Source organism: Opisthocomus hoazin, chromosome 11 (genome assembly GCF_030867145.1).
Source record: "Opisthocomus hoazin isolate bOpiHoa1 chromosome 11, bOpiHoa1.hap1, whole genome shotgun sequence".
Classification (NCBI taxonomy): Eukaryota; Metazoa; Chordata; class Aves; order Opisthocomiformes; family Opisthocomidae; genus Opisthocomus; species Opisthocomus hoazin.
Genome location: NC_134424.1, coordinates 6,905,314 through 6,931,540, shown reverse-complemented (window position 1 = coordinate 6,931,540; position 26,227 = coordinate 6,905,314). Strand labels below are relative to the sequence as shown.

The window sequence follows — 26,227 nt, the reverse complement described above, 5'->3', positions numbered from 1 at the left end:
AGAAAAAACAAAAAAAATCCACACCCTTACTTGCGTACAGCTATGGAAGTATTGAAAGTACCAGAGAAAGTTCAAGAAAACCCAGTGGCAGACCTAGCAGACTGCAGTTTATAATGAGCAAGTTGATTTTCTTGTTTTGCTTATACTGTTTTCAAATATTACAACAGAAACAACTTGCAACTATCTTGTTCATAAGGAAAACTAACGGCTTTTCCAATGTCTTCGTTTGAAAAATAACAGCTACAATGGATGAGAAGTCTTGCAGATCTGACAGATCAACTTCTTCCCAGCTGTGACAGGAAAAGTTTTTGTCATGACAAAAAGCTAAACAACGTTGCCTAGAGCTGATAAACAATGAGATTTTATAGTACAAAACTTCCCTGCTGCGAACCAACATCCACCAGCCTCTCCCTCCTCCATACGGAACTGTCTACTTACTCTCTCAAGGTGTTCAGCAGTGCTGCATCATCCAAAGAAAATGTTCACAATTTATTTCTAAAATCCATTCTAGAGTGCTTAAATTTCCCTCCGCTTACCACAGCAAAAGTCTGCCCATGTTAAACCACGAGCGCACTCTGGAAAGCGCTCGAACCCTGCAGCGAAACGCGCAGCAGAACTTCCACAGGACACAAATCGCACGTCACAGCCCGCGGTCCCCTCCGACGCGAGCGACGTGTCGTGGGTAAGGTGGCGCGAGAATGAGGGACGGGAAAACCCTGCTTTCTCACCAAAGGCAGAACAGGTACCCCTGGAACCAAAGCGCTTCATGGGTCATCTGCTTCTTCATGAGTCCTGGTGACTTTATTTTTTGAAAATGAAAAAGTCTGATGAATTCAGAACTTTTTTTCCTCCCCCTTCTGTCACAGCGTTAAAAAACACCTCTGTTTTGTAGCTCAGGTACACAAAGGGATGCACCTCCTCCTTTCACCACCAATGCTGTGCCAGGAAATTTCATGCTCTTTGCACCCACCCAAACACAAATACTGATGTTCTTGAGGAACAGGCCTTAAAAAAACCCAATCAAACAAACAAACAAAAAAAAACCACAGAAAAACCTCTATTTTCCAAACCTACTTAGCAAAAAAGAAAAGTTTTCTTCTGTTTTTTAATGGATTTTAGCTGGACTGGACATTTGGGCAGAAGAACACATTACAGCAGTCTCTCTCTCACAACTGCTGTTTCTAACATCTTTCTTTTAATTATGATGCTGGAGTAAATTTAAGAAAACTGTATGTTGCTGCAGGTTTAGCAATAACGGAACTGCGTTCAGTAAAAAATCACTTGAAAAAGAAATACCTTCCAGTAAATAGAAACTTGCATCAAAATAATTTCTATTTGCATTGCAAATCTTACAAGTAAACCCATAACACTTTCGTTGCAAAATTTTATTGCTTCAAGTACCACCAGGGACACAGAAATATGTAAGGAAAGAGTTTACTGACTTTCAGGTCATGCTGTGGATGAAGAATTGGACATATTCATATTGCGTGGGACTCCTCTGTTTAGAGCTCAGCGATCGAAGCAAGCCCAAGTGGATTACTGCACACCCGAGGGCCATTTTTTGTCCGAAACCACTAGCACTCACCTTCCAGCCTGACCACCAGCGGTACTTTCAGCTCAAGCTCTCGGCAGGCTTTGGTAATGCCGTTGGCTATAATGGCGCAGTTCACGATCCCACCAAAGATGTTTACGAGTATTGCTTCAACCTGTAGGAAAGAAACAGAATGGGAAACAGGTGGGGTTTTTGTTTGTGTTTTGGTTTGGTTTTTAAATAAACACACATAAATTATTCAAAACAGGGTACAAATTGCCCTCTGTAAGGCAGGTTCTCATTTATGGAAGGTACAAGCTTCAGGTCCATCCTCAGAGAACTTGATTCCAAGTCTATTGTTTCTGCAGTCTGTAGCAGTCATTAATTGCCTTGGTCTAAATTTGCATTACAACGTCATTAAAAAAATATAACACAGAAAAGGGGAATTTCTGCTGATAAGCATAAATAAAAAGAGATTAAACAATCTATATTTTGGATTTTTTTAATGTATTGAATAATTATCAGAGGTTGGAGCTCTGAAAACACAGTGTATCAATGTGCATATGCACATGCAATGAAATATTTATGTGGACACTTCACAATCTGGATACGCACTTTATCATGAGCAGTACAGAGGAAAAGGTAATATACTGGCCCTGACTTGATAAAGAGGAGTAAAAATCCTTTCTAATTAACAGAGAGGCATGTAATGAAGAGCATTCATTACAATAGATTGATAATATCAAGAAAATGTTGTTCATCAGTTTCTGAAAACTGAAATTCCTGCACCCATTTCACAATTAAATTGTCCTTCACAACACAGAAGACATTAATACATACAAGATATTAACATGGTTTCTTTCCACTTGCTAAGGCAGTATAATATCGAAGCCAAGTTCATATACCAGGCTTCCTACCATGGCTGGTTAAGATGAGGGGGACACCGCACAGATGCAGCCATGGTGCTTCTCATTCCACAGTGGGGCTAATCCACAACATTCCAGGTACTCAACGATAAACTGCACGGGGTGTCACAAACCAGCTTTGCCAGAATCATTTTGACTCAAAAGAAGACAAGATGAAGAGGGGATAAGGTCTGAAGGAATAGAGTATCACTGGATTTCACTGGTGCGTGATGTTAACTGCAGTTATGCTTAACTCATTGCACAAGATGAACAGATTCACTTTGCCCACCTCCTGGTAGCCAGACGCAAACCAGCACCAAGAAAACTCCCTGCAGTCATGCACGTTTATTGTTCTGCACGATCAGGTTTAATAGTTCTGTGCACACAAAACGTGACAAGTAACTCCTGTGATGTGCAGTCACACGCAGATCGAAAGCTCACCACCGTTAGTAATATTGCCAGCTGCAATGCAGCAAGAAAAAGAAAAAAATCTCAACCAATACTTTCCTCCCCACACGAAATCAGCTCACCAGTATCCTTCGGCAGTACCCCAGACCGCAAAATTATCCCTTGCTGTAAACATACGCTGCGTTCACATTGCGCTGTAGAGCTCCAGTGCTAGCAGAACAGTCATCAAATGAAGATGGCAATGGGACTACTTTGTTGACATCTCTCTCATCACCTGCTGCTGCTCCCAGCTCCAAGACTTCTCATGGTGCCGCCCAAGCGTGGCCAGAACAGTTCCCATCTGACCACACGGGACGCCGCGCCATTTTCTCCTCTTCAGCTTATTATACACCAGCTCTTTCATCTGGTTTTCCAGTGCTGCCGTGCGAGGATGCTGCCTGCCCCTGCTACTTTTCTCCTCTTACTATGTGCAGTGGAGTCCATCCAATTAAGATTTCCTCGCTCTTCTGGGCATCCTGATACTATACACAGTATTCTCGTGTGCATTTCCAAAGCACAAATCATCTCTAATGCCATACAGGTAAAACAATAATTAATAATAAACTCCCTTAGAAATCCTGATATTCAAATTTCTCCCTCTGTAATTAGGTCCAATGATTTGGTACACATGACACCAGCTGCCCCAGTTCATAGGGCCTGCACAGTAAGAGCATGCATATGGCTCATGACGTGGCTTCCTCATCACAGGCAGAGCACACTAGGTATCAGCAGAAAATTAACAACCCAGTTAAATCAAAACATACAATTATTTTTATAACTGTTTCTTATAGTTTAGACATGGGCCAACACTTTAATGCCATGTTAAATGCACACATTTACCAGTGCAGTTTTTTGGATATTGAGTTGGTGACGCCATTGCAATTATACAGTTCACCTTTGCATTGTTATAAAATCCTTAACTTTGCAGAATCTACCAACAGTGAAACCAGAGAAGGCCCCTTCTCTGCCTTGCTCCTACTGCTTGCGCACATGTGAACATTCCTGGTGTTAGGAGGTAAAGAAAAAAATAGAGCCCTTCAAACTCTTATGACATTAACCCTTACGGCAGAGCGGTATCTATGCAAAGCACTTTGAAGTTAAAATATACTGGGGATGGATTCTAGCAGCGGGACAAGCCACAGACACCATTCCGCCCTTTCTACCACATGCTCCTAATTCAGGGACATTGCACCAGGCATGTGACAGATCACCTTAACCAAGTGTGTTTACATTATTAGAGATAAGGAGGAGGATTTTATGCCCAGTACAGATATTTTAATTCCTAATGCAGACATTCTCATTTAAGGATCTGCTTTTCAGCTTTCAAGCTGAATTCTAATCAGGTCTTCTAATCCATTGGCAGCAAAAGGAAAAAAAAACGAAGGAAATTAGATGCAGCTTGGATAATTGATGTTTGTATGCTTGGCTTTAATAAAAATACACTGTTAAATTAGAGAGGAGTCTAAAAGGATTCAATCAATAAGAAACTGAATCAAGTAGAGAATTCAATCTTGGGTTTTATCGTAATCTTCCAAATAAGCCAGAAGATCAGCCCAAATGATGCCGAGATTCACTTCAACTCCACTGAAATTTGTGAACATTGTTTATATATGCTTCTGTAGCCTGACTAGATCTTGCATTTCCAGCTGAAAGAACTTTTAACATTCAGACCCAGCAGATGGATGAAAAGGTTTTCAGTATTTCATGTGCACAGAGAATGCACAATCTCTGTATTATTTAAGTCTATAAGAAAAATAAACTTCCCACTGCATACCAGACCATTACATATCAACATGCTCAGTATCTCATGCATCTGGACTACCAGACATATTAAGGAGACGGCAAACTGTCTACATACAAGACAGGCTACTTGATAGCATTATCATTCTAATAAGCACTTTTATCCAATAGTTTGCCTTATAAATTATTTTGTATTTCAGCAACATTATCAAGGAAACTGAAGATAGCAGTATATCCACAGGTTAGGTTTTTTCCATCCACCAAAACGAATGACAGATGTGGAATCACCATCAAATGTGCTTGCACCTGGTTATGGACTCCTCTGGTGAAATAAGGGAATGCACAACAGCACGAAGACATCCCCATCCGTGGTGGTAACAACCCCCGGTCTGCCAGGTCCAAGCACCAGTGCTGGGAAGTGACAGAACCAGAGTGCTGCGTTTTCACTGTTGTCATGCTAGATATGGCACTGAATCTCTGCAAACCCTGGAATACCCATTAATCCCACAACTCCTAAATACTATATGCACATATCTGCAGACACACAGGCAGTCTCTTCTCAGTATAAGAAATTAGATATATTTCTGTATAGCTATATCTACATAAAATCTATGTTGCTTTATTCATAGAACTACCAGTTTTAATTCACAGCGACTTTTTGTTAGTGAGCCTTGACAAAGGCTGCGATTCTGCTTTGAACGTCTGGCACCACAAAAACCCCACCCCACACAAGGGCAATCGTGTACGAACTGAAGGAATGGTGCTAGGAGGTTACTGTTAGAGTTGCATTGGATCACTGACACAATGCGCAAGGCTGCCGGGTTCCACCCAACTAAGGGCATTTCACATACAGCAGAAGCAGCTTTAGCATACCTGCCTGCACTCTGAAAAACAGATATAGTGTGTATGCATTTACTAGATTTTCTTTTTTTTTTCCCCCCCTTTAAAACGTTCTTAGCCTTAACCAAACGCACACTGACATCTGATCGTCGTACACTTAAGGGTTACTACAGGCAGCTCCTATAAAGCATTCCACCTCCCCTACAGCCCATTTATAAATCTATACACAGGACGTCTCGCTGTCTGCAGCCGCTGCATTCCAGTCTGCTGAATATCCTCCGGAATCCGCGCTGCCACCACAAATTCCGTACACAGAAAAGAGGACAAGAACTTGACACTTGCAAGTTGTTATTTATCTTTCATTTTCCACCTGTGTTGTCACCCCAGAACAATGACACCAGGCTTAGGACAACAATGCGCTGGAGCACTGAGCAATGGCAGATTCTCCACCCACGGTAAAGCTCTGAATCTCACAGAACACAGAAATCCAAGCATGAACGCAAACTCACTCAGGCTGAGGTTTCATAATCATCTGAAGATGAGCTAAGCATGGGCGGCCACCAAAGAAGCTGTCCTGCTTTCCCCCCGTTGCCCTGCTTGTGCCAGCGTCTGAGCGGTGCGGGTGCCAGAGCAGCTCCTGGGTTGGGCGGACCCCACAGACACACCAACACCGGCCCGGGCGCGAGGCAGAACCCTGACACGCTGTCAGGACCAGGGGTAAGGTGGCAATGTGTCAGCCACTTGTGAAACCACTTTCTTAGCTATTGCCTTTCCGGATCAGAATGAGTATTAGTCACATACAAAAATGTGAGGCCAGAATTACAACTAGGGAACTGTCCGATAAAAATCAAACCCCAAAGCACCAAAACCGCGACTGTACAGCGTAGATCTCTTCTGAATACTACTGAAAGTGTACGCCGGAATGGAAGTGTGGGTTTTTTAAAATACATGCTTTAACAAAGTATTTCAGGATGGCTGACACGAAGACAGCTCAAAGACATAATTATTCCAACATTCAGATCCCTTTAATCAAAGTTTCTGCTAGTGTGTTTTTTATGAGAAGCTCTTTGAAAAAAAACCCCTACATAATCTCATCTGATGACAGCAGGAAACACTTGCAAGTTTTCCAACTATTAGCAGTGTCAGATGCACGCCTTGTGACTTTGTATGCATCTTTTCCCTTACGTGCACACATAGATGCATGAACACTCACACAGTGAACTATAAATATTATTATAAAATCACCAATATAATCTGACCTTGCTGTAAATTGTTGCTTTGAAGCTCAATCCATCTGTATTGGTTGAAAACAAGCTATTCAGAAACTGTCAGTAAAACTACGTCTGCAGCAAATTAAAAGCTACAGTAGCAAAGAACTTGCTTACAGTTTGCTTTGATTGAAATCTGAAAAAAAACATCTTTATGTTTCAAGCTAACTGAATTCATTTATTGACCACTCCTAACTCTTTCATCAGCTAAAAGTATACCCAGACAGTACGCAGCAGACTGTATTTGTCAAGCTTTCCTCTCCAGCATGCCACAGGTCACCTCTGCATGGAAGACAGTGGGTTTGCACAGTACAGCTGGCAAACGTTTTCCTGCATGGAGGCTTCTAGCACTTTCTGAGGCTAAAACATGTATCATGTCTCTCAGTGCTTCTGGTCAGCAGGGTCTAAATTTGTGTCTGCAAAAACACGTTCTTTCACCAAACTAAATCATTACGTTGCCAGAAAATAAATAATAAAAACCAGTCAGTAGCACACGGCCAGGCATTTGTTTCTCCTCTCCTTCCTTCAACACAATAACCACTGGTGGAAGGATGACACCTCAGACTGCTCAAACCTATCAAAGAACGTGGGGAAGCTGACACTGCAGGATGCTGGGACATGAGCACTGAAGATGCAGATGTATTCCCAGATCCTGGAGGGAAAGCAAAGGGGCTGTAACTTACAGCTGGATCCAAGCCTTGTACACAAGCCTGACAAGCCCTCTCACCTCAGAGTTCTATATTCCCATTCTGATCTTCAGAGATGCGTAGCACGACAGGTCCCAGGGAAACCCAGTTAAAAAGAAGGGTATTCAACACTTCTAAAATCATATGTCCAGGATGCAGCTTAGCCTCGCTAAGATCCATTGGCCTTCCTAGCATCGGCATGCAAGAGCTTCCTTCTCACTGAGCTGGAAGACTGTGGGAACCTTTCCCAGCAGCAAAGCACCAAGAACTGCCGCAGTTAGAGATGTGCAAGGCAAGATACACTCACACAAACGCAGCTTTGCCAGGACTAGACAATCCAAGGAACATATATTTAATTAGCTACAGGTAAGCCTGGAACATTCTTTCATTCAACTTGTTAGCTGCTACACACTGCTTTTATTAATAAAGAAATCTTTGGCATGACAAGGAGAAAGCAAGTCTCCTTGTTACCTGTTTCAGAGACACAGACACTGAGGCAGAGAGGTGAGGACTTTTTCCAAACCCTTTGGAGACGGCTGAGTTTACTTGGATTACAAGTCCAACGTTCTTGTGTCCCAGACAAAGGGACACAATTCTATTCCCTGTGCCTTTTAAGACAAAACTAGCAATACTAAGAAAAAAACAAACCACTGGGTAAAATGGGATGCATAGTTCTTCACTTGGAATCTAATAAGGCACATTTAATTCTTCCTACTATTCCACTGGTCTTTATTATTCATTCATTCCTTCACAGTTTACAAAATATATTTCAATGTGAAGGAAGGAGATTATCTCCAACTCTCAATACAACGTAATAAAAATATAATAAAACACAGATGCCATACACTTGTGAATTCACTCTATATCCTTCTGCTCCAGCTGATAAATCAGATACAAACATTTTTAAATGTCTCTATATCATTACAACTTGGACTGCAGGTCAAATGTAACTTTTTTTTTATCCAGTTCTGAAATATTACTCTAATCCTCTAGCTTTTTATATCAGGCAACATTTACAGTTCATTTGAAAATAAAGATTAAACCTACTGTATCAAAGCAGTATGAAAAATTTACAAGCACAAACCCAATTGCTTAAAATATCCACTAGAGGACAGTGCAATTCAATGTGGAAAAGAAATAAAAATCCCCTTGGAGAAAGGAGCAGGGTTATTTTTTCTACTTAAAGCCAAACTATCTCATTTTACTTTACAAAAACGATGCCAAATATTATTTTGCCTCTTTGGGATGGAATTTTGAAAGTCTCAGGGTGATAAATTTAAGGAGGTTGAATCAACAAAACGCAAAGCAAGAAAGCTTGCAGTCAGGTGAAGGAATACTGATACAACACATTTTCAAATGTTTTTTACTATTTTAAAACAGGTCAAGGCTTAAAATTCCCTAGTAATGCACCCTTACATAACAGCAGGCAAGGAAGTCTGATGAACCCCCAAAACAAAATTCAGATTTTTCGGTCTGGGGGGACTGACTGACAGGTAGGAAAAGCAGATGCAGTATTTTCTCCAATGGCTTTTCGGCCTGTATTCAAGAGGTTCCTGAGGAACCCAAGTCTTGCCGAGAGCAAACGCCCCGTTTCTGCTACACCCAGGGTTGTTTGTTAAGCCCCTTCCTTGCACGGCTGGTGAGATGGCCGTATCTGGCTGGCATGCCTGCCCAGCACCGGGCAAAGTCCCTTCAGCAACGCGGTGCCTTTGGTGCCACACCAAGTCCCAGGTACCAGATTTTTGCAAAATCAAAACTTTGCAGCTCCAGTTCCCGACTTGCTAAAACAGCCAGCCTACAGTCTTCAGTCTTTCCTGCTTATAGCAGCTTCAGGACCTAGAACAGGATATAATTTTATTGGCTTTTGCTGCTTTGAAAATGATTCAGCAATAATCCTCCGCTGACTGACCAGATCCTGGCTGTGCCCCTTGGATGGGGCAAGAAAACCGAGGAGGTAAGCAGGGTTCTGCAGCAGGGAGAGCTCCGGTGCCCCCCGATACCGAACACAGCTCCCAGAATGGACCACCAGGAACACCTCTGTCCTGGGATTTTATCTTACCCCTCTGTAGCACTGACATAAGAAAAAAATTCAGGGATCAAAGCTCATTAGATTAATGGCACGCGATGAAATGAGGACTGACAGATTACAGACCACAGCATGGTACTGGAAACAGTCCCCAGAGACCCCCCTTTGCCCAGCTGTGAGGAGCCCGCATTTTGGAAACAGAAATATTCCAGTTCTAGGCACACAGTGCCCTTCAAATTCCAAAATACCACGGCAGGCAGCAACGTGACCTCAGGAGTCCTTATTTCAATATTACTTTTCAGTAATGCAAGTCTCGTGTGGGGCCGGTTTTGGGAACGTTTCCCTGTCTGCAGGACACGTGCTCTGCACCCCCCGAGCCCCGGCACAAACACGTCCATCACAGTAATGCCCCGTTCCCGTGCACCCCCAGGTATGGGATCACACTGCAGATGCATTTACGAAGATGCAAACCATCACATGCTTCCTATGCCTCTGCTACTGCCTGGCAAGACATCAGTCAGCTCCTGCCCAGAAACCATACACACCACGTTAATACAGTTCAGAGTGGGAGCGAATTAATCCTGCTTCAGAATACAGGCAGAGCAGGCAAGTGAGTGCCTGCAACCATGCAGGCATGTTCTTTCACTGATGCAAAGCACAACTGCCTCCTAATGTAATCCTTATTTATGATCATAAGCGATACGAATAAGGAAAGAGAGGGAAAGAAAAATGGTGAGACCACAAAGCACTAGTCTAAAGTATATCTGAGAATCAGGACAACAGCTTTTAGTATTGTTTTGGGGACAAAATGCAGCTGGTAGTTGCTAGAACAATTGCATTTTTGGTACCAATATAGGAGGATAACTCTTCTATCAGATCATGGGTACAAGGAATAGAAGTATATGGATTTGTTCCGACTATCATTTAAATATCTGAGGTCCAAGGAGATCAAACTCCTGGATGAGCAGATCAGAATGCAGAGCAATGTAAAATCAAGGGATGATGACTACCTACACGACCATATATTGCAAGAGCGAAAAAACACACATGATCAGTTCTTGTGTGTCAGATGAGAGTGCGGTATTTCAGATTTCTTTTCAGTTCCTCTTTGTGCACCTGGAACTAAGGGCGGTTGCATGTTTAGGTCTGCTTTGGAGGATTTTATTCTAGCAAAACCAAGATGCACCCACACCACCCCTCTTGCAGGCATATGCAGTAAGCACTGGTCATTCACTACTCAGGGAATTCATGTTACTTGACTGTACCATATTGGCACGATCAGTTATAGACACCCTCCAAATCCACTCATCCAATATAGTTTATACGGTAGCATGACTGCAAGCAGTTCTTTCACAGCAGCAAAGTCTATTAAAATCGATCCAGTATTTTCTGAATTTTGCCTCTGCACTTCAGATTAATTTCTCAATCAAAGGCACATAGTACAGTTCCTCTAACGTCCTTAGTGTCTTAAGTTCATATCAGATTTTTGCTAAACAGTAATCAGCTTTCTGAAAAATAACATAGCAACATGAGCAACATTTAAGCAATGTGATACAACAGGTAGTATATGTTCCTGTTCTTTCAGCAACACGCTCTGCCCTGGGGCGCGTCTGTGTCCGGTTTCATCATACTTTATGATGTATTAAAAGGCAAAAGGCCGAACGATTTTAAATCATTTGAACTCAAAAAATGCAATATTCCTCCAAAGAGGGAGTACCTGCAGAACATGGATATACGATAAAAATGGAACTGGTGCAGTCCAAAATCCACAGCATGGATTGCTGTCAGATGAATTGCTCAAATAGTAAGTTACATGGTCAGTGCGTTGGGGTGTGTTACAGATGCTTGGCAAAGTACTAAAGCTGATATTATTCAGTGATACGACCACAAATATCCACAAAAGGGCTTGACTAAATAGAACTCTTGATTTGATGACTAGTTCAAGTCTTCATGTTTATTTCAACAGTAGGTTAAAAATGTATGTATTACAAATTTGGAAACATCTCAAGGTGCACCTTCTCTGTACGTTGATTTTGACAGAAGTCCAGCCAGAATGAGCCTTACTGTAAACAGAGAGTTACTTCATAATTCAGTGGAGGGAAAAAAACAAAACAAAACAAAAAAAAAACACCCCACACTAAGATCTGAAATCTCAATGTGAATGATGTTTGAGGACCACCACTGAAATTTCTAAAGAAAGAACAGTATTTCAACATGTCATTTAAATACAAAAATGAATGGTTCAACATAGTTTTAGCTTCTGAAGTCCCTCCATATCTGTAGCCTTCAAAAGGCCCATGGGATCCTCTCAAAGCAGCCTATCTAGCTGGAGTAGTCTGGGGAGACAGCAAGATTTGTGTGAATACAGCCGCTCTCCGAAAGATGGCACGTCTATGGCTGATGAGAATACCCACAGGTCTACTAGGTATCAAAATCTCATGCTTGTGCTGTTGAACATCTGTCATCGCTATCTGAAAACAGGAAAAAATACTTTGTCCTCCAAGCTACTGAAATGATATTTGTTCATGGCAACATTACTACATCTTTCTCTAAAGTATTTGACAATGGCTACTTTCAAAGCAATACTAACGCAAAACAAGTTTTGTCAGGTCTGTTCTAGATCTGGCAATTTTTAGACCTCCCAGTCTGCACAGTAAGAATTGTGTCCAGAAAAATCTCAAGTACAAAATTAAAAGGTCTTTTTGTGAGCGTGCTTGATGCTTACACTTTTCTTACAGGAAGAATACAAAAAGCCCCAAAACAAACCTAGGAGTCAACAAAAGTAACACAACCTTGAAAATTATACGCAAATGCAGCATCAGAACCAGCTTCTGAAAACAGAAAAATGAGGTCCTAAGTCTGATGAATATTACTAATTCCCAGGAAGACCAGGGGGGAGGGGAGAGGGGGGGAGGCAAATCAATCATCATGACTTTGGATTTCTGCTCAGGAGAACAAGAAAAAAATAATTCTTAATCTTTAAAACTGACTTTGATTTTCTCCCAATATTGAAAGCTGTGAATTCACTTTATGTGAAGATTTCATCTTCTGTTTACAGAAGGCCCAGGAATCTAGGAGAACTTTAAGAGAGACTCCACATGTTGAAAAAGACTGATACCATAAGACTTCACAGCACCACAGTCATCTGTCAGTTTTTTACCCATTATTACGTGCTCAGCTCTGCACCTTGGTTTGGGTAAGGGACAGGCCCAACTACCACTTTTCAAGCCATCATGGCAAAGGATTTATTTCCTGAAACCAACAGTCATCAAAACCTATCTTTATTCTCTCTTTAGAAACAGTCTAGAAATATAAATACTATATTTATCTGCAGTTTCAAAATACTAAGTGATTGTACCCATCACAAGAGAGAACAGATGAAGAGTGGTTATTTTTCTGATCTAGAGAGACTTGGGATCTTCCGATCTTGCCACCTGAGAAACCTCTCTGACGTATTCCCCATGCAGAAGAGAATGAAATGCTACAGAAGCTCCTATCTAGGTCACACTGTTTTTCTTACTGAGACAACGGAAACTTTTAAAAAGGAATTCTGTTCTTCAAGAAGCTTAATTAAACTGTAAAAATTGCATTGTCATGGGTACTGAACTGCATATACATGTCTGAAATCTCCAAATAATTAAAACCTGTTCTTTCATGGTAACACTGTAGTCATCAAAAATGTGAATTATTGTGCTCATTAGGTTCTGAATTACTACCACATAAAAATCAGCTAACTATTAACACATAAGTAAATCCAAATAGAAATAGTAAAACTGAGAAAGGTACAAAGAAAAGTGACAAAGACACTGAAGAAGCTTTGTATGCAGAAAGACTAAACTAGGACTTTCCATCTTGGAAAAGGAAAGCTGAGGGAGGATACATAGCAAAGACTGCAAGTAGCAAGAGAAAAAACAGGTTGCAACCATTTTGCACCTGCTTTCGTCTCATTTTATTTCTTAGTCCTTAGTTCTTGTCATGCCAGAGATGGTAAAAATACAAAAGGGGTCCTTCTACAATTATTTTTAAATGCAGCAGTTAGTTATTGTGTGGAACTCATTGCCACAGGACACTGTTACCGTCACAAGCTTGCATGAGTTGAGAATATATAGTAGCAAATGCAGGGAAGGAAAGCCACCAAAGACTGGTAAATGCAAGGGTATCAAAGAACTCTAGAGAGCAGGGGGAATGTATTAAGAAAGTACTCTCACACACTTGTCCTCTTCTTGTGTTCTTCTCTAGTAACCTGCTTTTGGCTGCTACTGGAGAAAAAAGACCAGATCCAGACAGATCCACATCCTACTCAATGCAGTTCCATTCTTCCATTAAAACAAAACTCGTATCTATCATTTCTTTATTACACCTACGCATCCCCCCAGCCAAAATAAATCACAAAATAGTTAATGCTCGAGTCGTGCGTTCCTTTATCTGTTTCAATGATTACAATACTGTCTAATCTCAGCAGTTACCACTTAATATTACTGTGGTATATGGCACTCGACAAGTGATTGGAATGAGTGATATTGATTACCTCTCTTTTTATTTTAATACAATTAATTCCTTGCTTTCTCCTATCCTTTCAAGAACAGGAGGCCAATCAGAAGGTGAAGACTGAAATTCATACCTATGACTTTGTCCACAGGAGGAAGAAGTTTAAGAATAGCTTATGTACGCCCTTTTCCTCCTGCTTCATTAAGCCTACTCATTAAGCAACTGGTGCTCAATCAGAGGGAGAAGAGCTAGTTCCCTGGGATGTACCTGGCCCTAGATAGAAGACAGCATAAACAGAATTAGGACATTTTGCTCTCACCGTGCTAAACTCAGACTGCAACATTTCCTGACCAGCAGAAGATGTGGGGCAGACTACTACCCACCAGCTCAGACTCCACCAGCAGCAGGTGACCATCAGGACTTGCTACCACCTAAATATTAGTGAGAACTTCTGTTGCAGAAAGGTCTCTTCTGGAGATCGGCCTCTCCGGCATTATATATTAAAGACATTCAGCTCAGAACAGGACTGCTGAAAGATGCATAATGATCTTTATCTTCTGCAAGGTTTATATAAAGTAATTTAAACTAAAAAAAATGTGACAGTTTAAAAATTAATGACCAGTAATAACATCGCTACAAATAGGATGCTAAGCTAAGAACTGTATTATTGCAAAATGGGATGACTCAGGAGTTCACAAAGTGGTTCTACATACTTTTTGGATTGTCTTGTTACTTGCAAAATCATAAATTGCAACTTCACCCTTCTTCATTATAACAAGGGGGATAAAAATTTGGCCTGACTCTTTGACAAGTACAAAACAGTGACATCATTTTACTCCTAATAATAAATTCACCTACCACCTTCATTTTCAGTAAACCTTTTAACCCTATTTTCTGCATTAAAAAAGGGAATCACCTTCAGGAAATAATTGTTCAATAATGATCTACCAGTCACTTTTCACAAATTTATCAAAGCATTTCATAATAAAAACAGAGCCAAATGTTTTAGCCACAACCTCAGAGTGATATAATCAGCAAATCTGAACTGTGAAAGAAGTTATAGAGCTACATTAAGAAACAGATGGAGTGAGCATAAAACAATCCCAGATAAGCCAGCATAAAGGAATTTAACTTCAGATTAATCAAGGTTGAGATGCTCAAGGCAGCCATGGGGAGTCGTACACACTAAAATTAGCAGGAGATGCATGTAAATCACAGCCTGCTTCTTACCTCTCAGCCCAGTTCTGCACAGAGCAACACATGCGATTGTAGGTGACTCTGTTAACCATATTCCCTTGCTTCACAAGTGGTTTTGCAGTACGGTCAAGGAAAATACATATCTCAAAAAAATGGCTCTCCTAGATACCTGTTAACTTCAACGAGAATTATAAAAGTCTTACGAGGATTTAAAACTCCCACATTAAATTGCAAAAAATGTCAGAATGAGCCTGAAACGTATGCAGTCATAACACTTGAAACCAAGCACAATGAAAACAAACAAACAGCCAGCGACTCTCCAGTTATAAAACCAACCATCTATCACACAGCCAAAGGCTGTCATACTCGGCTTCAGTAGCAGACTTTTTCTAAATTCAGATTTTCTGCAGTGATCAATACTGTATTATATTGGCGACTTAACAGTAGTTCCTTGGTGTAGGAAGCCAAAGACACAAATAGAGGTCCAACTCCTAAACAAAAACTATTTCAGAACCTTACTCCAGCGCAAAACTCAATTGTAATACTTCATGCTAAGCAGATGGGTAAGTCCAGCAGTGCCTCATACCTTTTGATCTGAAAATCAGATAAGCCAGTACTTTCAAAGCAGATTACTCGCTCTACAATTTGGTAGCGTAAAAGTGAAATTACAGGTCTATATCCTCCTGTGGCGACTTTTTTTTATTTCACTGCTGGATGATCCACGGAAAGAAAAGATTTCCTGTTGTCAGAGGCTATTTCTATTTCCTGAGAAACACACCTTGTTCTCTTGATACACAGAGCACCGAGAACCAACCATGATCTGGGCTAAGCCCTAAAAATAAGAGCAAATTCAAAGTCTGTATTTCAAAAGAAAACAATGCAAATGGTTATAAGCAATGAAATTAATGCAGGCAGAAACAGTTTAATGCATGTATTGCATGTAGTTTTTGTTAATTACTTTTTAAGTACTTAAGCACAGTAGTAGCTAAAGCGAATTTGAAAGAGAGATTACATAAAAACGTTTCCAAGTGCCTGCCTCATGCTGAGCCAGTCTGCCATAGCAGGGCTGATTAATCAGGAAAGCCTTGCCTCACTTGCAAGGCCCTTAATAGCCCACCATAATCTCATTCCCACCCTCTCTTTCCAAGCATCAACAGGGTAGGTTCCCACTTAGATTCTATTCTGTCAGTTGATGGCAGCCACCAGCTAAACTTCAAGTCACCTTCATGCATTTTGTCACATCTGAAAGAAGATTTCCATCAAGATTCCTCCATGCCACGCCACTGACACCTTTCAGCCATGACATCTCCAGGCTTCCAAAAACCTCAAGGACTGACAAAGGGAAGCCTCTTGGCAACCTGAAACCACTGTGACTGTAGCTCTCCATCCCTGTTTTCCATCTTGGACCCTACCGGGACCTCAGGACACAGGTTCCTGTGATGGCTTTGATTCAATACAAGCACGAATGGAAGGAGGGAGGAGCAAGACCGTGCCTTTTCAGCTAACGTAATTTAGCTGTAATCCAAAGTCACATCTGAGGACTGTCCGTTCTTGAATTACAGATGCGGGTTTTATGCTGCGTTGATATACTGTCCAGCACAATGAAGTCCTGGTCTATCAAGAGCCAACACAAAAAACAGTAACAACAACAGTAATGACACTGTACTGTAACAGTAATTAATCTAATCCAGCAGCTGCAAAATGACAGTAGTTACACCGAGAAAGAATATACTGGCCCTGAAAGCAAATCCACATGAGCTTCAAGCTACTGCCTTTTAATTCACTGTAGTTGCCATTTTACTGCTACCATTCACCTCCACAGGAAAGCACTTTAAACGAGCGCAGGCACTTACAGCCACCTAGCGCAAGGACGCGTGGCTGTATTTATTCTCACCCGTGCTGGCCCTAAATAGAGACAGATTATAGCTCTGGGATGCAAGCAGATGGCACATGGAGGTATGCTCAGAAGGCCTTATCCGTGTCCTTTGAAAGGGACGGGAACTCGGTGGATCTCAGTGGTGCTTGCAAAAAAGATGATGGACAAAATGAATACATTTGCAACAAGTCCCTGTTCCAGAAGGCCCTTATTTTTTGGGTGGAAAACATGACAAACGCTCACATTTCTGTGAAACGTCAGTCCAAAGTACTCCACCGCATTTGGTCTTCAGGGCACAACACATAGCTGAAGAACTTTAATGAAGACCTGATTCCTGAATTTATTATTTGATTTGATAAGGCCATGTATCAATTAAGTGTGGGGACACACCAAAAAACCCAAGCTGAGCACTTTTCAACAGCCAAGATACCCTGCAGCACTCTCAACAGCTCTCACCTCCGTGCCACCTTAGAGTGTTTACAAAGAGCAAATAAAAGGACTCTGGTTTACTTCTGCCTAATTAAAATGTTTTAAAAGAATCTAATTACAATATGCCAAACTACACAAATGTAAAGATCTTCCCTACAGAGAATTAGTGATGAATTGAATGATTTTTTTTTTTAATCAAACTGTTGGCAAGCACTGTGGGTTTCCTGTTTGTAAACAACCACACGAATGCTAAACATATTTATTCACAACTTGACATGAAATACAGCTCTCTAATTAATCATTTCCCTATCTAATTCAGACAAAATAAAACCCCAAACTTGTACCCCTCACTTAGTGTGACATAGTCAGTTACACATAAATGAATAATTATCTGAATTATCAACTATCTACAGATGCGCGGCTCTTTTCACGCCAGACAAAGGCATACCCCTGACGCATGCTGGTAATCTCGCACACATTCACTTTTTCTTTGTTTTAAGTGAGAAAATCTCCTTACATATTAAATAAGCTCAGTCATGGGCTATTAAAACTATTGTTTCAGGTTATCTATTAATTGCAGGCTTCCCTATCTATATTCATGGTTAAGATGCCAGTCCTCTTATTAATTGAAAAATGCCTGCATGAGTGGGTAAAATGTTAAAGGCCATGAGTTAAGACTAATTCTGTAAAAATAAGGTAACACTTAGGCTGTGAAAAGTTGTCATTGGAATTAACTGCTTCAAATCCTCTCTTACTTTGCAAACATAAAGGCTGAGTTTCAGATATAAAAAAATACTCATTAGCGCTTATTTAATTTCACACGCTTAAATAATTCGCAAGAATAGATTGCTTTCCATACCAACAGATGTTTAGATCTGAAAGACTGTATGATTACATTTCCTGTTAAACCTCATTTTCACCTCCTGAAATGCAACAATTCGGAGTCAATATGAAGACAGAGCAAACTATGTTGCTTACGCTAAAAGATTAAATTCTTTGTAGGAATGTTACATCAATCCAAAATGGACCAGAAATGTAATCTGCTGCATGAATAAGGTTTTGAATATAATGGCAACATTTGTATACTTTTTTTCCTCCACTTGAATGGTGCAAGTAAATTTACAACATCGTTACATTCAAATAGAATAAAAGTAATATTGCACAAGTGACATCTTTGACAGACAAAAAACTCCTGCTGTTTGAATAAACAAAAAACTACAACACAAACAACTAAGGACACAAAAGATGTGTCAAGACCTAGACTAGAATAGCATGATGCCACTTCTTTGTAAATGCTCTTTTTCATTACAGTTAATCCTTGAACTAACAAAACACCTATTTCTAACAGACTTAATAGAAGATTGCTCCAGAAGTGTAATACAGGTACTTAAAAATCAATGACGTAGTTTAGATACCTGTAACTCAAGTAGAGTATTGCAAACTATTTTTCTGTGGTGTGATGGAAAGAGGAGTGGGAAAGGAGAGGAAACAATTTAACTTTATAATCCACGAAGTCAACTGAATGATTCCTGAATAGCAACAGATAATAATACATTCATTATCAAAGTCTCCCTTTGTCATTTGTCTTCAGTGTCTGCAGCTGACAGATACACTCATTTATAATCCTTTGCCACTCACAGACTGGCAAACTCTTTTGAATTAGTCCCTCAACTTAAGCCTATGAAATTAATTCTTTCCACAAACGACTGGGCAATGTTTCAATACTTTGCTTCAAGACACCGAAGAAGTCCTATATTGTACCTAGCAGAAGAACCAACAGCCTATTCCCTGGTGTTTGCTGGAAGGCTGATTCCCTTCAGAATTAAATGCAACCTGGATGAAAAAATTAAGAAGCATCAAAAGTAAAGTATCAAGAAAATCTCTTTGCCATACAAACTCCTAAACAGTTCCCATTTTGATCCAAATTAGAAGCATATCTAAATCACTAGGGACTTACATTAAGTAGACTCCCACAAAAATTTGTTTTTAAATCTATTCCACTGTCTATAATTCCTTCTCACCATAAATGCCTGCAGAGTGAAACTTGCTGTTCATACCAATGAAGAAAAATATTCTTTTTATGTTACAAACTCTCTTCTTTGTTCCAAAACCAAGAGTAAAACACTGTTGAAATTGCATGAAGAATATATACTTTCCAAAAAAATTCAACAAATTAAAGCCATGGTAAATGGTATCGTGACTACTGTATCACTCCTTTCATTTAGGATTAATCTGATCACAAAGAATCAGATAATTTTTCTCAAAATCGTTTATGAGCACTTGATCAAATGTTCTCACAAATGCGATGGTCACCAATTGGAACTCCAGGCTACACACTGCTGAAGACAAAACTGATGGAAACCTGACATGAGAAGCACTGGAAGCGTGACACAGGTCCTTGTTGAAACAACCAGTACATTTCTCTTATAAACACTCAAATACTTCACTGTCACCATTTCTTGATTTTTCAAGTAGCTGGATGACAAACCCCAAGTATTTGATTAAGAATGTATCAAGAGGCTTTGGAATTCAGAATTAAAGAAAGAATGAACTGTGTCAGCAAGATATGGCTACTCATGCATTGTAATTAAAATACATGAGCATTTCTAAGGGTTCCTTGGCAAGAGATTATCAAAGTAGTAACTTGATGTGGAAGAAAAATCATTTTCATGGATTAAGAATAAGTCAGCTTGGATTCAGAAAGCAAAAAGCAGAATGAAAGGGTCAGTGTTCATTTTGGCAGATATCTAGCAGTGAATATTGCAAGGTTTCATTTAAAGTATGTACAAGTTCTCTGGAGAGGTGAGGAGTCATACAGCCAGGGGTCCAAAGAAAGCAAAGTAACTGGCTAGAGTCGATGAAAATCAGAAAGAACGATAATACAGCAATATAGAAATGATCCATTTTACCAGTTCCTGCACTCTTTCACCTGTGAAGGTATTCCTCTGCTCAAGTAGAGCAGTAAGATTATTGTACATGGCAGTGTTTTATTCATCCTGTCAAAAAACCAACACCTGCTCAAACTCCAAATAATGAAATCTGGATAACAAAGCACCTAAATACATGTGCAAAATTCTTCATTTTAATATATGTTTTCAAATCTTCAATGAAGCAGAGATTAGGAAAAATCTCATGCAGAACTGTTTTGCAATGGATTCAGATGTAAACAGGCATGGTACTTCATAGAGCAATCAACATAGCTACAGTTGTATTTCATTAATCCTTATGCAATGAATGTATATACTTGTTCACATAAACAGAACATTCTTTTATAGTCACTACCAAAAGTACAGAGAATATACAAAACAATTTAAAAGAAGTCACTGCTATTGAAATTATATTCTCCTACCGACCTTTACAAATATATTTCACCACTCGAAGCATATGGATTTTATCATTAATATGTCACTACAAAGTTTTAGTAAATTTAAAAAATGTTTTGGGAAATCTGAATAAGATTTTTTATTTTTGGTTTATAATTGCCTCTTACAGGGTTTCTTTAACAAGTAGCCATCTGTTAAAGGTTACTGTAAGAGATATAACAACTAGCAGAGATGACAAATCTGATCCTAACTGACAATGCCTTTGCTTGTGTCCTCTGTTTATTGATTCTGTATTCTTTTACTTGAAGGACAGGCTACCTGGGGTACAGAAAGCTCACCCTACTGGTGTTTCAAAGGAGGCTTACTTAACATCATCCTTTAATGTAAATTGCCAAGGCAAGACAAGGACGTGACATATCACTGGCACCAGGATGTTTGGATTGTCAGTCTAAACAGTTCTGCCTCAAACTGGCCATTCTTTTCTGCACTTATTTACAATGAGCACTCTATGTCATCATCTCACTTATTTTCTGGCCTGGACTTCAAGTTCCCATAAAATTTCCTTTCCTGCAAAACAACTGTGGTCCAGTTAATCACCATCATAGTCTGCCTCTATTATTACCTGCTAGGCTTTGATTACCAGGACCTCAGCAAAACCAGTATCACTGATTTCCTCTTATGGCTGCAGCTGTGATGATGACTTCTAGAAAACACTGGAACTGGCAGAAAATGCTGAAGTAGTTCTACACGGAGAATTTGCTGCTTTCCCTTTGGTATAAAATTGATGCACGAGTTACAAAGCTACTTTTGAAATAATTTTTTACTCTCAAGGCTTTGAAACCAAAACCCAGCAAGTCCTTGCAAGTCCTATTTGTAACTGTCTGAATTCTCCTACCACACCCAACGCTGTGGAATTGCAGCCCTCCTCTATGTCCCACATTTCTTATCTGATGAATGAATTCCACAAACCCACCTAATGGCAGAGCTGTGAATGCTCTCAGTTAATAAGAGGTCACATGAAGAAGGCACCAAAATACTTTCAAATATTTTACAGCCTAACGACTAAGAACCTACTTATTATCAGCTCACAAAATCAGAAGAATGCCTTTGTCACAATCTATATTTAGCTAAAACCATTGGTTGTAGCACAGGCAGGACAAACTTTTAAAACACAGAATTCTGCAACAGTTCAGCTTATACACTGCTGAATACAGATGCCACCAGGACGTTTGGGTTCTAAGTTCACATACTGCTTATTTTCAGGCCCTCACTTCTACGGCATGCATTTGTAAGGATTCTTCTAAAAGCATGTTGGCCTATCCGTACGTCAGAAAATACGCACACAGTTGAACACTACACACAACTGCAAGTGTTAAGACTCACACACAAACCCTCAAAGAAACAAGAACCATTTTATTGATTTCTGGATAGCTCTTTTGGTTTTCCAATTACGAAAAAGCTACAGGTAGCAGTTTCCTTCAGTACAACATGATGCTGAAGTTGTCACCTGTTCCTCATTAATTTTTCATTTCTACAAGAAAAGGTCTTTTCTAGGAGCACTCAGTGGCGGTACAAGCCTGTTTCATTCACTTTTCAACACCAGACACGTATTTTTTCCTAAGTTTTCAATTCCATTGCATAGCTTGCTATGAAACTTGCACACATCAACCACAGCAGCAGACAGCTTTTCACCAAAAACTTGTAACTTGACATATACCTTGTCTTGCCTTAGGCTTAAATTGATTAATTCATCTTTCACTTGTGCTAAAGTCTTCCATTTAAAATGTTTTAGTAGGAAGAGGCAGATTTTACAAACTGAACCAGAAAGAGGACTTTCAGCGTCTTCGTCACGCTTTCAAACTTGGTATTATGCACAGCTGTTAAGGAAGTCTTTAACTCAATTTTGCTGTTGCTCTCTCCATTGTTTCTGGTTTTCAGATACTCCTTCCCGTGCAAAACACAAGGACTACAAATCAGTGGTTGTCTCAGTTGTTTCTACTCTAGAATTCAGTTTAATTCTCTCTTCTTCTTTAATTCAGATTTTTGGCAAGAAAATGGAATTAGAGAAAGCAACAATATGCGTTACTCAGAATCTCAAAAAATCACCTAAGAAACTCAGTCTGTTACTACTGAATGGAAGATTACAGAATAACTTCTGATAGAATATACCTAATACTTTAGAAGGTAACACCATACTACACTAGGAAGCATGAACTCTGAAAATTCAAATGGATAAAAAGGAATCTCAAGCATAAAACCAGATTAACTATGGAATAGCTTACAGGTGTATGTATGGTATCTGCCTAAACTAATGAAATATGTATAAGAAGATTGAGAATTCCTTCTAAAAAAGACACATACTAATTCAATCACAGGACTTTGAACTCAAGGCAGGAGTTTTTAGTCAAGAGTTTGCAGGAGTTCAGATTAGATGATCTTAAAGCTCTTTCCTAACCTTCAAACCTGTCTCAAGGACCACATACAGACTTGGGTTTGTATAACCTCCATGTACCTGTACATACCGAGCATATTACACATATAAATTGGGTTTTATCCTACAGTAAAAGGGTAGTTTTTACTTGGCTATCTCCCGCGTAACTAGTTATGGGTGTAGAACTGGCAGATGCAAGCCTGCTCAGCTGCATTCACCTTGGTAAGACTGTACCAGATGAACAGTTGACCCACAGTTTTTGAAACAAGTTTGTCTCATTAATGTACTGCAGGTACAAAAGGAAACTGAGTTCAAAAAACACTGAACTGCAATGGCAGATACTTGATATGATGCAAAAAGAATATGTACCTTAACAACAGACACAATCACTGAAAGAGATTCTCAAGCAAGTAAATCAAGGCCAGCGTTTCCCTGGATATGCATCCAAAGTCATAGAAACAGAAACAACTAGGACATCCTCTGCAATACTGACGCTGGCAGTGCATCAAGAAGGAAACGGAAGAGACTCCAGTAATTTCAGGGTTCATTAGAAACACAGAGGGTGGGGAAGAAATCAGTGTTTGCCAAATAGAAAAAGGGCAAAATCACTAAAGAAAGCAGCTTTAATTCCAAGCTTCTAAAGTGAGTATTATGAATAATGTAAAGTTAAAAAAAAAAAAAAGTATTTGTGTCTGTATGCTCTAGAAATGCAGACATTAAGTTACGTAAGTATGAGCTTCTGCAAAACATAAAGGCAACACTAAAAATTCTACCTCAGAGATCCTTTTTCCTACATGCCTTGAGCATTCTGCCTTGCTTTCCTTGAACACTCCTACTGGGTGAATATCTACTGACTGGAGCACATAGCAGGTGCTTCCTGGGCTGAGAGAAGGAGAAAACGAGGCATGCAGCTCCTACATGCCACTCCAAAACCTCATCTGGAGCTCCCCAGAATCCATAGGGAATCATCCATTGACTTAACTGAGGTTAACCCACTTTTCAGCAGCATAACTATACGTAATAGCGAAAGGCATCCCTTCAAATTCTTCTGCTGGCCTTCATAAGTCCTAGAAAGCCCAAGGCAGTCTCCCATAGGTGGCACCTACTACAAAGGAAGACATATTTTCAGTGATCATCTTAGCAAAATGTAGTAGTTAAGAAGTCAAGAGTAACTTAAGCTACTGAGAGTAAGAAAGTGACATAGCACCATCCCAATCAACACTAAAAGCAGCAGCAACCTGTAGACACAAAAACCAGCTGATGGATAATCAGTCTATCCATCAGCTGCTCCCTTGACAGCTCATTGTGATGGTAGGACATGAGATGAGAGCAGGAGAGTTCAACCTAGAAAATAAACTCAGTATATACAGAAAGCCATGCTGAACGGAGCAAAGAGATGAAGAAAAAAAACCCAAAAATTCTGTTGATGAATTTGCTCAGTTTTGTAACCCTAGGCGTTGTAACCTTAAAGATACAGATGAGCTGATTTTCATCTGGTGTTACCCCTTTAATCACACAGTGTGGTAAAGATGCAAAATACTCCTCCCGTGGTAAAGGCCGTACAAAGAGCACACAAAAGCTGTTTTGGGAGGTTGCCAGAAACACCAGTTTCCAGCTAACACCGTGCACCCGCTGCTCCAGGTGACACTGTTCTCCGTCTCGCTGCTGAAGGCCAGAAATTGCACACGGCAGCAGTATTACCAGCTTGATTTTCACTTGTGTTTGAGACGCAGAAGGCCACTTCTAGACCTTTTCATACCCAACGCAAGTCTGACTAGCGGGAAATCAAATGCTACACCGTCCTACTCTGCAAAGAATCGTAGAGAATGCCCCTGCTGTACCCTGAAGCCAAGGCAAGGTATGTCCCTTGAGAGGGAAACGGGACACAAGCGTGTACCTACCCCGTGCCTAAACAGGGTGTGTGGCTGCAGAGCAAAGCATGCGCAGCAGTAGACACGAGATCCCACTTAAATATGAAAACAAAGTTAGAAGCTCCGTTACGTGGCCCGTTCTCTAACCACGCAGCTGTACACATTTCTAAAACTGTATCTAGCCCGATGTCAATGGACTTTACAGCATGAACGAGTGCATAAAATAAAAACAACTTGAGCAGTGAAAATCTAAAACTGTTATTAATCCTGTAGATCAATAATATTAGTGACTGTTCAGCTAGCATGACATACGATAGACAAGGTAAGCCTAAACCATTCAAACCATGTATTTTAGAGCCTGTATGATCCTTCCTCTCTCCCCCTCCTCAAATATTTATTTTCTAATAGCAATAATGACCTCAGTATTCAAGGCAGCCTCCAAAGATTAATGACCAGTGGAGGTTAATGGTCCTCAGCTATTCTTCGAGCCATCAACTCCTCCCAGCCAGTCATTAATCCCCAAGAAATGCCTTAATGCTTCACTTATTACTGCTTAAGCATCAAGCCTGTAAATTTTCAGGGCCTTAAATCTCGAAAAGTAACCTTTTTCCCTTCATAGGCCACTATTTCAAGAAAGCAGACAGATGAGATGAAATCAAAGTGGCTTCGTTTTACAGGGATTCTCCTCAGCTTTACAAACCACCAGCATTTATTTGTTCTTATTTGCATTTATTTGTTTTAGACACAAATAAATAACATCTCCTTTCTCGTCAATTCAGTAAATTTCCTGACAAAATGCTGATATCAAAGCTTCTTCAGTCAGCGTATCAGCAGAAGAAACAAAACCATAATGAGAACAATTTTTATCATTTTCTCAGGAACTTCTAGTACTCCATATTTCTGCTGAGTATGTAATTGATGTTTGATACCTATATAAATATATACACACGCATGCACTGCCCACCCCAACTCAGCACTGGTGACATCTGCAGCAGGAGACCTCACCAGAGGACGTGGCACTGCACAACTCAAGGCCACACAACCTGGTTTCTAACACAGGTTTTGCCACTGGCTGTTGGGCAACCTTGGGAAAGTCTTGTCATCTCCAGAGATTATCTTCTTTTCATGCTTTACCTGTTTAAATAAAGTTGCTTAATGAAAGGAAGAGC

General features: G+C 40.1%; 1 protein-coding gene across 2 annotated transcripts in view; it reads right to left on the bottom strand.

Annotated features, from left to right (window-relative positions):
• SUCLG2 (succinate-CoA ligase GDP-forming subunit beta) overlaps positions 1 to 26,227 on the bottom strand; it is a 130,860-nt gene that overhangs the window by 6,557 nt on the left and 98,076 nt on the right. For both annotated transcript variants that reach the window (XM_075432669.1, XM_075432670.1), the window contains one exon: positions 1,586 to 1,706. In XM_075432669.1, coding sequence (XP_075288784.1) covers positions 1,586 to 1,706 — 121 coding nt within the window. The remainder of the gene's footprint in view (positions 1 to 1,585; positions 1,707 to 26,227) is intronic.